Genomic DNA, 14,581 nt, shown 5'->3' on the forward strand with positions numbered 1-14,581 from the left:
ATAGGCAAGGACTGTTTTTCTGTGTCTTTTAAGCTTTTTCGGCTAAACCAAAATCTTGATTTGGATAAAATTTGGAAGAAAAATAGTTAAAGACCCGTTGTCAGACACAGATTATATTTTTATATATTGCTAATCCATACTAATATTATAAATGCGAAAGTAACTCTGTCTGTCTGTCTGTTACTCAATCACGCCTAAACTACTAAACCAATTTGCATGAAATTTGGTATGGAGATATTTTGATACCCGAGAAAGGACATAGGCTACATTTTATTGCGAAATATGTACCACGGGCGAAGCCGGGTTGGACCTCTAGTATATAATAAAGCGAATTAACTTTTTATTTCTACTTTCTATCAAGAGTAATAGGTAAATGGGCAGCTTTATATACTTACCAAACCTACTGCAGGTGCTTTTGTGAGGACACAGTTCCATAAAGTTCATCGAAATTGACATTTTGCACAATAAATACAAAACTGTTTAAAAATACTATTACTTATTCAGATTTTTCACAATATTGCGCGTCAATATCTAATACATATCTCAACACTGAAATTTTGACACTGCCATACTGCCAATTATGATTTTGTCATGAAAGTTTTTTTGGATCATAAACCTAGGCAAATGTTTTTTAAAGCAGGAAACTTAGCAGAGCTAGTAGCTACAGCAGTCTACGTCCTACGAACACGTATGACAAACCAAAACAAACAGACAGTTATTAACGCATTTAGCCTGTGCATTTAGCTGTTATGATCTAATATTTGTATCTAAGCTAAGTAATGTTAAGTTGACGGTCGGCTGCCGAGTAGGTATAAAGCAGTGTTCGGAAAGTTTCACTTTTACCGTGGTTTCATAAAACCACACAACATTTTTTTTGTGTCTATTACCTACGGGCTACGCGTTTTCATCTAAACCGATGGACCGATTTTGATAAATTTATTAATTAGTATAGGCATAGGAGTGACTCAGTAGGACACAGGTTTTAACTGATGCCGAACTTCTGTGGTTGAAATGTTATGGCGCAGGAAGGGCGCTAGTAAATAATATGTAGTTTAAAAAAACTAAAAAACACGCTTTTTATAGAAAACCGAACTAAAAAATAGAAAATTTTATCAAATTAAGTGTATTGTCATCGGTCCTCAATAAATCTACAAAGTTTGAACGAAATCTGGCCGTTTATAGTGGGTCAAAATCGCGCCCAAAGAAGTCGGTTACAAACATACAGGTGAAGCTAATTTAAAGCGTGTTAAAAAGCACGTGAACCGCTTATAATTTTCCAGATAGGTACCTACTGCTCTCAGAAATTCTCCACCATTACTGGAAGATAGGCGGACATTTCAACATTATATACTTACCTACTTACTATAGATTTCTGTTACAAAATATATACTTCAATGCATTTCTATATACCTACAAAGATATAAGATATTATAATCAATAATGTGAACCTTAGTACTTCTTATACGTAATACGGCGCATTCAGTATAAATTATTAAGCGTGTCCAATGATCCCCGACGCAGCAGTTCCTACGTGGTTCCTACAAAAACTTACACAAATTACCACAGCAAATATGTTTAAATAATGCAAATTAGACTCTATTTCAATTACATACGACTCAATATAAATCCCCCTTATCTTAGTAAACACGATCCAGTCACCGGCGCGTTCAAATAACCCTTGCAAAACAGAATTGTAATTGTGTAAACGGGGCGTATAGGAGAGCGCTGTTTTATCGATGTAGCACTTCCTTTCATCGCACAACAATATAGCAGACGAGCGTTTATCGTTACAATTAGCATTTAATGATGTGTATGAATTATTGTCTGAAAATAATTGGTATCAATTTTAAAGCGTTCAGTAGTAAGATATACCTATTATCTTTTAAATTATCGTTTTATTGAATTTTTTTAATGTATGAACTCAACTACTTGAATCGATAAAAAATTCAGTAATATACCCAAGAATATACCTAAATAGACAAAGCCTGGGATAAATCCATGGGCCTTTAGGTATCACTTTTCAACAGACTTCAAAAAAGGGGGGGAGGTTCTTAATTCGACTGTTTTTTTTGGCTTCCTACCTCGGACAACAAAATTTTCGACTGGGTCCGATTTTGATGATTCTTTTTAAATTGAAAGCTGGTGCCTCCCGCGTGGTCCTATTTTTATTCGGTCTAGTTCTAACAATTTGAAGACGGTTTTTTTTATAGTTGATTATTTCGGTTGAACCACAGGACCGAGCGGCTGGTAAGAGCATTTCGCCACAAATCAAATGTTTTTATTTTTTTCTATTCAAACTAACCACTAAAATATCTTAACTGATTTTGATGAGATTTTTCATAGTATCGATATCGTAGCGTTACTTTATTGAGACATATTTGCATGCACCAAAATATACTGTATATCATAACTTTTTACTATAGAGATGCTTCTAGGAATATTTAATAGGTAACATGACTCATATAATATGTATGATCTCATTTAATAATTTCAAAATCTTAATAAAACAAGCCAAGTATTTTTCCATAGGATTTAGGAACATTTATTGGTGAGTACTTTACTATTCGGTGATGTAATATGTGTTATGAAATAAAATTACAGTATTGGTATCAAAAATTGGATTTATATTTTCGTTTTGCTGTATAGTTAATGTCAATTAACAATTCGCCAGGTTACAGATTGGCCGCACAGCCAGCATCAAGCATAACATGTACTTTAATAACAATGATACAATTTTCAGACCTAATATCCTAACTTAAACATACAACCTAACTAAAGATATACACAGGTAAAGCTAAATTATCTACAATCGTCAATAAATTATATACAGATAACAATATGTTATATACACCTAAATTGTGTTTAGACTTATCTGTAACCTGAGAAGCTTTGATTTTTTCTACATTCTGGACAGTACCATTTGCCTTTAGGCGGTACCATGATACCAACACACTCAAAATGAAACCACTCAATGGGACAGCCCTCGGCATCGCATGCTATCATTTCTGACACCTCGTCATAAGGACATCTACAGTAACAATATACGCTTTCCCCTTCTTTTGCTTCGCGAACGGCCGGTCTTTGGAAGGCGTACGGTAAACTCGAGGTACCGGAATTGAGATATGTCGGCGGCGGGACAGATAATGTATTTTGTACATTGCTAGGTTGAAATATCTCTAAAGCCCCCTCCTCACTTGAATCAGAATCACTGGATTCCATTGATTCGGAATTCATCAAGAACCGCGGTGGCTCAGGGTCCGGAACGGGAGTAGTCAACCTTATAGGCTCGTTATAATTAAACAATTTTTGCGGTATGACGGAAGATGGTATTTCCTTCTTAGCTTTATGAGGGGCAGGTGATGGCAAGTCTTCTTTTCTCCATTCTAATTTCGGAGGTTGTTGAGGTTTAAGTGCAGCGGGTGTAGTCGGCTCTTCGTCGCTCGAATAACCATAGAACTTATTTGGCACGCGTCTTCGTTTTGACGCCCTCTTGCTCTCCGCACTCATGGGTGTGGTCGTCGATTTACTTGCATTTATTGGCTTAGGAGTTTCTGGCAATTGTACAGTGTTCGATTGCAAAGAAATAGTGATCTTGTTCGGTATCAATGGCGCAATGGGAGGTTCAGGCTCTGATTTAGCAATAACATCTTTAGGAATGTTAATTTTAATGGGACCATGTTTTTTAGAACTTTTGGATCTCTTCTTCTTTTTGCTCTTTTTCTTACTGCTGCTTGTCTTCTCTTTATTTTCTAGCTCTTCCTTGGGTATTTTTTCTTCTTTTACAGGTGTTGCACAACGACTCACTTCTTCCGAGATGGAACCACCATCTGATGGGGCGATCGACGCTAATAACTGGTTTCGCTTTTCATTATACATTTTGTTTGCTATTTTTTGTGGATTCTCATCATAGAATTCTTCATCTGTTTCACTTTCTTCAGTATCTAAATCTGTTTCAGCAATGGGCGATTCAGTTTTCTCTGGTACAAGTACAGGTGTCTCAGTCATGCCCATCACATCAACATTTGATCCGTTACTGATTCTCCTGTTCGGAAGAGATTTTCGAGACAATTTTCTCATCCTTCTTCCATTATTTTGTTCATTTCCAGACTCGTCAGAGGAATCGGAATCGGAGGAACTTGAAGATGATGATCCACTACTTGAAGAACAACTACAGTTTGAACCACAAGAACAACTCGAGTCACTATCACTACTACTACTACTAGATGAAGACATATCTCCATGTCTTTTCTTAGGTGACTTTTTATTTTTCTTTTTATCAGAGTTGAATATATCTTCATCTCCATTCATATCGGGGGGTATTAAACAATAATCGTGATCAGATTCACACACGTGGCGTCTTCGCATGGGTGGCGGCGTCTTTTCTTTGTGTTGTTCAACATTAGCTTGATATTTTTGAAAGTTATCCCATATTTGAAGAACTTGTTGTTCACTTGGTTTGTCGTCATCTTGAAGATCTGTTTTGTCATCCAACTTGGGTAACTGTGAATCTATCTCTGTATTACTTGCTGCTTCTTTTTCTTCAATCTTATCAGAAGACTCAATCTTATTTTCGTCCATCTGTTTCTCTTGTGACTGTGATTCTTCTTTTACAGAAGGTGGCAATCCACTGTCGGATTCATCACTGCTATCACTTTCCGATAAATTAAGGGCTGGTAAATTAACATCAAGCAATAATGCATCTTTGTCTTTTAACTTCTTCTTCTTAGATTTTCTAGTAACATGTTCAGTATCCGTTTCCGTTTTTATTTCTGAAGTGCCATCATCCTTAGGAGGTTCATCAACTAAATCAATGACGGGAATTTGGTCTTTAGATGTTTCTGAATTACTACTTAAAATAGCAGGCTTTTCTTCATCAAGTATTTCTGTTAACTGTTTCTTTTTATGCACATCTGAGTGCTTACTTAACAGTTTCTTGGATACAAACTTTTCCTCGCATCCTTCTTCCGTGCATGGGTGGGGAAATTCGCCAGAATGTATTCTCTTATGAACTTTTAAATAAACTGCTTTTGTAAATTGCAAATTACATTCATCACAGACAAACACTGCAGGAGGAGTACAGAAATGATAAACATGGGGCCACTTTTTCTGCAGGCATCTTTTACACAATACACTTTCTGTTCCATGCTTCCAGAACAAATGATTATTAATATCAGGTTTATTCCTATAGGCGATACCACATCGATAACACAAATGGTGCAATTTATGTTTCCAAACATGGTTGGAAAGCCGTGCCTGACTTTGGCAAAATTCTAAACATACATCACAGGTATGGTGTATCTTTCGAAGATGCACCATTAATCTAAAAGAAGAAGAGATAGAGTCTTTAATACAGAAGCAACATCTAAACTTAATTACATAGTCAGAATCATAAGTTCCAGGGCATAAATGACAGAGTAATTCACTATAAGTATAAAAGTTATTTTTACACATAACACACAACAATATAGTTTTTTGATGCATTTTTCGATTATGTAAGTAGAGATCTTTATGTACTGCAGTTTTGAAATAACACTGAAAACACTCAAAATTAAGACTATTTTGCACATCTTCGCACTTATCAACACTATCATAAGAGTCCAAGTTAATATATATTGATGAAACCTCATCTACACCAGTTTTCACTTTCGCAGCTATCGTCTCAGGCATTAACTCCTCTGCAGTAATACTGTTCACTGTTGCTGAAAATCTATGCTCTGCTACCATATGTAAAGCTAGCTGCCCACAGTTTACTGCAATTTTTCGTGCATGGTTACAGTAGATACAATTAAAGTATGTAGATCCCAAAAATACCTTTAAGAGATCTTTTAATGGATATTTATCAATTGGTCTGTCTAAAGTAAGCTCAATAACAGGAGTAGTATCTAACGGAGTGATTTCCTCAACATTGACATCACCTGTCATATCTTGGTCTTGGGGTTCCGGTTTTGGCTCACATTTTGGAGTTACATCTTCTACACTGGGTTCCAGTGATGGTTTTTGCTCTTCTTCGTGTGGTACAGTCTCAGAATCATCTTTCATACTTTCTTCAAGTTCTTGTTCATGTGGCCCTTGTTCTGGACTTATTTGTGTCTTTTCTAAAGGCACTTCCTCAGACTTTACTTCCATTTCTTCTGATTTTGTCACATTCTCATCAACAGTTAATTTTTCACTACTATCACTATCAGACGATTCGTCACTAGATGAAGTTTTGTCAAGAAACTCTTTAGGAACTCTGACTGTTAATTTTGGTACCCTATTTAAAGTATTGACATCCTCAATTTTGTTGTCATATATTGTTGTTTTAATAGTGTTTTCAGGTTTTGTCTCCATGGGGCTGTATATTGGTTCGATATTGTTATTAACAAGTGTTTTAAGGGTTGTTTCCTTATTATTTTCGTAGAAAGTTGTTTTAACAAATGGACTTTCAGCCTTATCACAAATTGTCATCTTAATAGAAGGAGTTTTCGGTTGTGGAGGTGGGTCTGAAGGTTTATCTTTTTCATATCGTTTCGGAGGTCTTCTATTTCTTGATGGTGGTTTATGGCTCATATGTTGTGAGTACTGTTGGCCAATTGTAGGATCCACTGTAGAATTTATAATTACCGGTGACTTAGCACTGTTTAAACTGAGCTTTAGTTTTATTCCACATTCTTTTTCAACAGTTTTAGTTGGTTCTTCAGTTTTAGGTACTACTGGTTCAGGAATAGGTGCTTGAATGTCGTTTGCTGATGGAGAATCACACTCATCAGAATAATCATTACTAACCTTATCGTCTCCATTAGAGATATGAGAAGGAATGAAATCTGATTCATTTGTGGACTTGGGGCTTGTTAGTGGCTTAGAACTAGGACTTTCCATTTCAATTGCCGAATCCACAGTATTACTTGTGTCTTTACCATCAGAAGAATTATTGGAGCTTAAACTTATATCACTATTTACATTATCACTATTATGTATACTATTCATAGCCTTCTGGGATTGTGTTGTGATTGTTTCAATTTTATGCTCAATTGATTCTTTTTTATCACCATTGGGCCTCAATAACTCTTTCATCAATGTGGGACCATTTGTAGTATGTTGTATGGGCTCTTTGTCATTCCTTGCATGTTTCAGATTGTTTGGTTTTAAAGAGTTTTTACTGATAAGAACTGGGACAGGTTTTGGCTTCACATTATTACAGTCATGATTAAAGAAATCATCTTGTTCACTACATATTTCATCACACGCACAACACATTAAATAAAAACTGCCATTGTAGACTTTACAGAACTCCTCTTTGCTATTGTAGTTGAATTCTTGTACATTGTGTTTATTTGTTAAATGTGAAGACAGTTTTTCTGCTTTTGAAAACATACCTAAACAAAACAGGCATATGTGTCGGTTGTGAACTTCTCTCATGTGCAGAAAGAGATTCCAGTTTTCATAATAAGTGCCACATGCTGAACATAAATACACTTTACGAGTAACTCTGGATGGGCCGCTTGAGTTTGTTTCTGTATGTGTAACACCTTCCGGACTCAGAGCGGGTTCCTTAGCTTGGGCTCGACATACTAACTGATGCTCCTTCAACATAGCCAGGGTCTTGAATGACATTGAACAGCATTTTCGACATTTGAACTTTACCATTGGCTGCAAGCCGAGGCTCTGTGCATATTCCTTCAACTGAGGTCCCTTTTCAATCTTACTTTTTTTAAATTGTGATAATTGGCTCTTGGGCACAAGGCGGGGTACTGGTTTGTCTTGCTCATTATCATCCAATTGTGATGTAACATTATGAAATTGACTATGTTCAATGCGTTTTGGTATAAGTTTAGGTGCTCGTGGAGTTGATCCCTTATTTACACTTGTTTCACTAGATTTCACTACAAACGGTTTTTTCTTTTTGCACACACTATTGTATGGAGCTGCATTATCAACGAAAGGCCGCTTTCCAAGGTGTATTCTCAATGGATTGATGCGTTTTTTAAACTTGTCCTCATGTGAAGTATCCGCGCTGTGTCGCCGTTGTTCGTAGGATTTTTCCGGAGGACTCGATGATTCGCCTGCGAAATCGTGTCCATTTGCCGTAAATGTCGCGGCCCGATCTCCATATAAGTTACATAGCGCCGCAACGGTATTTTTATCGTCTCTCGTATTTGCTATATTACCATCTTCCATAGTTTTCTGAAAAAATAAAACACGTGCTCAAATGACTGCCGAGAAACAAAAGACATTCAAACAAGAGGAACTCAAAACTTTGATTCGAATTACGATAGCAACAATAACAAATAACAATGTTTACTATACCTGTGAAATCGTACGTCCAGTACGAGTACAACAATCGAGATTTGTTTCCATGCATCCGTTTGGGAACAGCGCTCCTTACATCAGGCCTAATAAGAGGCAGCCGCGGGCTGGTCATTCCCGTAAAATGGCGTCACTTTGTAGAGTGTAGATTGGTGTTATCAGAATCACTGCACCATGTTTGTACCACTAGTATCACAATAAACAAACATTTTGCACATTTAAACCGACACATTAAGCTCTATTTTATTGAAATATATCTCCTTGATCTGTTTATTTCCAAACACATTATAGAAAATCGTAGCGCGTTACGAGAAGCTAATTCATTTACCATAGAGTAAATTTTAACTTTTTCTTTTTTAGTCGAGTGTGGCGTTCTTAAATTAAACACGTGGTGCAGGCATAGACAATATTTTAATGTTTGGGTATTTTTAAAATTAATTTAAATTATTAAATAGATGTTGTTAATAACTAATATAACTATTTAAATTAAAACTATAAAAATATATTTTCGGTTAAACAATCCAAGGTTACACAATAAAAATATTTGAAAATTATCTGTGAGCACTGTTATAATATTTGTTATCTGTGGTAAAAATTAGAGAAGGTTCAGCACAAGCAGGGAAGGGAGTTTTTATAATTTTTTTGTCATTTTATTTCGCATAACTTTTTTATTTATATCCAATTCAGTAGACATGCTTATACAAGATGATGTCTGATCAGTTTAGAAAAGTAGAACCATATTCACCAAAGTCCTCGCCCCGAGGAGCGAGGTCACCAGTTGTGTCTCGACAGGATTCTTCTGGTACCCTCAAGACTACGATCTCGCTGGGCAAAAACCCGTCCATAGTACATAGTGGACCATTCTATTTGATGAAAGAACCTCCAGGTACGAATCACCACTAAATTCGTGATAGTTACTATCAATATTTTATAAACACAAGCACTTTCGCTTCTTAAAATCTTGTTAATCTCATTAATATCTACTGTTTACTTCTAGGAGAATGTGAATTAACCGGAGCGACAAATTTAATGGCGTATTATGGTCTCGAGCACTCGTATAGTAAGTTTAATGGGAAAAAATTGAAGGAATCACTCTCATCCTTTCTACCTAATTTACCTGGCATCGTGGACGGGCCAGGGCAGGAGGACAATAGTACATTAGGATCTGTGATAGCTAAACGACCCATAGGTGGTAAGGAACTGTTACCGTTGACGAGTGCGCAGCTGGCTGGCTTCAGATTGCACCCTGGGCCTCTGCCCGAGCAGTACCGCTATGTGAGCGCTACACCACCAAAGAAACACAAGAGTAAACACAAAAAGCACAAGCACAAAGATGGTGCACCTCCCGGACAAGATACTCCATTACAAGGTATGTACAATATAGTTATTTTATTTGTACTAGTACATTTAGATGGAAGTCTTAGTAAACAATTTGTGCAGAAAGTTAAGGGAATTCTATAATTTTTGGTGCAATAAACATGATGTTTTTGGTTATTTTACCTGTTTACTTTTTATAAATGAAGGAATATAAAAAAATCTAATTCAGAAAGTTGACAGGATAAACATGGTAATTAAATTTACAATAAAACACACAATTACAATGTATATTTTATTTTATACTAGCGGTCCACCCCGGCTTCGCCCGTGGTACCTACATGTTTAAACTATCCTATCTCTCAAGTTGGATCGAACTACACAAAATGGTGGTGGTGTGCAAATTTTTTTATAATCGGTTAAGTGGTTTAGGAGTCCATTGAGGACAAACATTGTGACACGAAATTTATATATGTTAAGATTTACAAAATTCATTCCAGACTCTTCAAATCCAGACACATATGAGAAGAAACACAAAAAGCAGAAGAGGCATGACGATGACAAAGAGCGGAAGAAGCGTAAAAAAGAAAAAAAGAGGAAAAAACAGAAGCACAGTCCCGAGCATGGCGGACTCACACCACACCAACACCCCATGCCTTAGATATATACTGCAAGTTAATGGTCTAACAGTTAACACATATGATGATATAGAAACCAGTATGATGCAAATAATGTTCAAATTGTCTGATTTTTACCAATAGGGAGTGTTCAAGTATTACATAACACAATTTTTGAAGATTTTTGACCCTCCTTGTAACATACTGTAGCATTTTTTCTGTAATTTATGAGATAACTAGCTTACCGCCCGCGGCTTCGCCCGCTTTGTCTAAAACCTAATAAATTATATACTAAAACTTTCCCCTTCCTCTATCTATTAAAAAAACCGCATCAAAATCCGTTGCGTAGATTTAAAGATTTAAGCATACAAAGGGACATAGAGAAATAGGGACAGAGAAAGCGACTTTGTTTTATACTATGTAGTGATATTGCATTATGTAAAACTTGAACACCCTCTTTCTTATACATGGGAAGTATAGAAAAATGTATAAATATTATAAGCATGAATTTTCCAGCAAGAGGTAATATACTTTTGTCTTGTTTATGCAATTGTTTTAATGAGATATTGTCAAGCAAATTTGATATCTATTCTCCCATTAAAAATCTGTTTTTATATAACCACATTGTGTTTCACATAGACTTGTAATTTTTGTAGAAAAGGGACACTATTTTATTAAAACAATTAAATAAATAATTGTTTTTGCTTGATATTATTGCTTGATATATATAGATCTGACTTTTTGTATCACTTTGTATTGGTTTTTATATCATTGTATACATTGTTTATACTTAGTTTCTATTTCGATCCACACATCTTGAACTCAGTCTCTTTCCAATCTTGTAAAAGTAATCCAAAGACCGCCTTTAATTCTGTCATATGAATTAAATAGAAAACTATTAAATAAGCTAAAGGGCACCTAGAAATTTTTTGACAATTAATGAAATCGTTAAAAAAATTCTCTGGCCTCCATCTCTTTAATTTTTAAGAATATTGTTTCCTTTTTTTCTTCATCTAGAAATGGTTTGTTAAAAGTTATTTATGAAGTAACATTTTAAGAGTAAAAATAAATGTTAGTGCAAGTATAGTTAGTAATAGATTTTAGTTTTTATATCTGAATAGTGAATAAATTTATACAGAGCTCAAACTGTAATTAATCAAAGCAGATTTCATAATTTATTATGAACTAGCGGTCCGCCCCGGCTTTGCCCGTGGTACATATTTACGTTTTCTCTACATAAGGACCATCCTCGTACTTCAAGGAATATAATAAAAAAAGAATTATCGAAATCAGTCCATCCGTTCACGCGTAATGTTTTGGTGTTCTCCATATTCGAGATTATTATATGTTGTAGCAGTAGGTTTTGATTAAGCGAATGTTGAAATTTGCGAAAATCATGTTAATCACACTTAGCAATTAGCATAAATGCCTGTATCTTTTGATTTTGTTGGCTTATGTATCAGATAGATTTTTATAATTGTTAACTTAATTTTCCAGCTATTTTGAGTTAGTAAATTTCTAACTTGTATAGAAAAATGACAAATCAAGTATGTAATATATTTTTTATCCTTAAATTAAATAATAAATTGTTTTGTGTTTAATAAACATGATTATAAGAATCTGAATATCTGCTGCTTTTAACACTTCAATAAAGCCCTTCGTAAAAAAAGCCTTAAAATACTGTCCTTTTGATAAATACAGATTGAGCATCATTTATTTGTAATATAATTCAACCAATTTTAGTTATTGAGTAATCATTAACACTAAGATCTCTAATTTACGAATTGTGCGCGAAATTACGTTAATTTAAAGTGACTATTGTGAATTAGGAAATTCATTACTATAAGGGCGGGGGCACACGATTGCGGCGCCGCACCGCAAAGATTTCACCGTGTCAGTGGGCACACGAGCGGTGCGGCGCCGTAACGTTTTTATGTCGCAGCGGCGTCGTAGCCGGAACGCATCGTGTGACATGCCACAGATATACCGCTCCGGCGCCGCACCGCCGCCGCAACGCATCGTGTGCCCCCGCTCTAAGGGGCCAAAGTGGATCTATACTTTCTCAAAACTATGTCTCTTATATCTGCCCTTATATTACTCATAGAAATTCCTTCAATTTATTATGTATCAATCTCGCAAGAAATACCTGTTGTTGTACTTTACGATATTTCGTTGAGTTTAGTGATTGAAATATATCTAATATCCAAACTATGGGAACATGCAAATTCGTGTAGATACAGTTTGGCCTACTTGCATATACATTTAGTTGTCGGCATTTGAAAAAATAAATCATGCGTGGGACTCCGTTACACAAGAGTCTGTATTTATTTGATGTTATGTATGATTATTATGATAATAATAAGGGAATTTAAAAACTACAGCATTTGTTTTATTACCTTTTTATTCCTGCCTCGTGAGGCGTTCAATATCTATACCAATCATAAATCTGGAGTGTCTGTTTGTTATAATAAAATTACCGCTCTTCACTAAATGCATATGGATGTCACATATTATGTCGCATTCATAAACCTAAATCATTATTTTTTCCGTCTGTTTGTTCCAGCTGATTTCTGGAATGGCTGGACCGATTTTGACGGGACTTTAGCTGACAGATAGAAGTACATCGGCTATAATTGTCTAAACACACTATGCAGAACTTACACGGCTTTTTTACATTCCGACATATTGGGCTGATGTACCAGGTGTAATCGCTAAGTGTGCACAGGCGATTATTCCGTAATTATTGCAGATATCAAAAAACTTTAAATTGATATCAAACTGCCATTTTCCTCATTAGGTACTTAACCTTATGTAAAATGGCAATAATCACATTTTTAAAATAAAACGAGAAATATCCAAAAATCTTACATTAAACACTCCCATACATTTCTTTTCAAAGTTGATTTTCGAAGTGACATTCATTGGGAAATACCACGGAAATACAATAAGCTCTTTATACAGTTTCTAAATTTCAATAAAATTCTTTAAAATTTGCGAAGTAAGAAAAGCAAAAAACCAAAAATAAATAAAATCTTTCATTTTAAAATATACATGTGATTTTCATATCTCATACTAAATGTATCATGTATGGGAGTGTTTGAAGTTAACATTTTAGATATTTTTCGTTATATTAAAAAAAATATTGTTATTTTACTCATTAGGCAAAGAACTTTCGATATCAATTTAAAGTTTTTTAATACCTGTAAAAGTTACGCAATAAGCGCCTGCGCACACTTAACGATTACACCCTGTATACCATACACGTGCATATGGGTGCTTTTCGACCAATAATGTGCGAGGGAAATGTATTGAGAATGCGTTGAAATGTCTTCTATTACTTAAAAATATACAACTAATAAACATACCTCACACACATCGCTCACTTGTTTTGCACAAAAACCTAGCACCGGTGAATCGTTTCCACCAGAGCTGTGCTGAGTGAGGCGAGGTAAATGAAGCTTTTACTATTGGTTCTTTTTTTTAAAAAGACTTTCCTCGCACATTATTTTTGTGGAAAAGTACCCTAAGTGCCGAATTCACGCAGCGGAAATTTAGCTGTGTAACTTTGTGTGAGTATTCAGTGTATGTTACGCTAATTTCGGCATTAAGTGTCGCCAGTAATTCAAATAGCTTTGCATGCGTTTGCTGAACTTCGATCGCGTAACTTCGGCATAGTGTGTGTAGACACTTAGGAGTAAAGTAAAAAGAGAAGAAAAAGAGTAAAGCTTTTCTTTATTCATTATTGCTGGTGGGTGAAACCCCTTTGCTTTGTCTTTTTCAATAACATGTGTTAAAGCATGGATCAATAAAGGCAGGTAAATAAAACAACGATTTACAGGCGAAGTTTATTAAAAGTAATAGATTTACATAATATTAAGTCAGTTTCGCAGCTTTCGCTCGGTATAAAACCTGTGGGATTTCATTAATTCAAATAAATTAGTAATGCAGCACCAAATACATACACCATCCTTACAAAATGCCTACTTATACACTATTCATATGCTTTTGGGTCATGACAGTCATTAATACTATGACTACTAACCATAATGACAAAATATACATACGACTCAATTATTTCATGTAAAATTATTGCAACTTGAATATGCGCAAATGAAATAAAATGCAATTAGTTAGAAGAGCAAACAAAATTGCAACCTTCATCAACCTCAACTTTAAATTTACTGCAAATGCGAAACCACAAGCAATAAATGCCTGAAAATTTCAATAGTAAAATTGAAACTGCTTGTGTTTGTAAAATTTATCAAATATCATTATTACACTAAACGTGTTATGCATATCAAATACAAAGCACTGCATTCACTATAATTACATCGTCATAAGACATTCGCTTGACCTGTTAAGTT

General features: G+C 35.1%; 2 protein-coding genes across 2 annotated transcripts; one reads left to right on the forward strand and one right to left on the reverse strand.

Moving 5' to 3' along the window:
- Window positions 1–2,566: 2,566 nt before the first annotated feature.
- On the reverse strand, window positions 2,567–8,620 carry LOC149905583 (uncharacterized). Its single transcript, XM_090105058.1, has 2 exons — window positions 8,287–8,620; window positions 2,567–8,163 (listed from the first exon to the last, which is right to left on the reverse strand). The coding sequence occupies exons 1-2, from the start codon at window positions 8,335–8,337 to the stop codon at window positions 2,869–2,871; spliced, it is 5,346 nt and encodes a 1,781-aa protein (XP_089961184.1). The 5' UTR covers window positions 8,338–8,620; the 3' UTR covers window positions 2,567–2,868.
- Window positions 8,621–8,889: 269 nt separating this feature from the next.
- MED19 (mediator complex subunit 19) lies at window positions 8,890–10,405 on the forward strand. Its single transcript, XM_090105816.1, has 3 exons — window positions 8,890–9,172; window positions 9,284–9,655; window positions 10,101–10,405. The coding sequence occupies exons 1-3, from the start codon at window positions 8,992–8,994 to the stop codon at window positions 10,259–10,261; spliced, it is 714 nt and encodes a 237-aa protein (XP_089961942.1). The 5' UTR covers window positions 8,890–8,991; the 3' UTR covers window positions 10,262–10,405.
- The last annotated feature ends 4,176 nt before the right edge of the window (window positions 10,406–14,581 follow it).

The sequence above is a fragment of the Colias eurytheme genome, chromosome 9 (genome assembly GCF_061535395.1).
Source record: "Colias eurytheme isolate Ceu_HAF_F1 chromosome 9, ilColEury1 Martin Lab GWU primary, whole genome shotgun sequence".
Classification (NCBI taxonomy): Eukaryota; Metazoa; Arthropoda; class Insecta; order Lepidoptera; family Pieridae; genus Colias; species Colias eurytheme.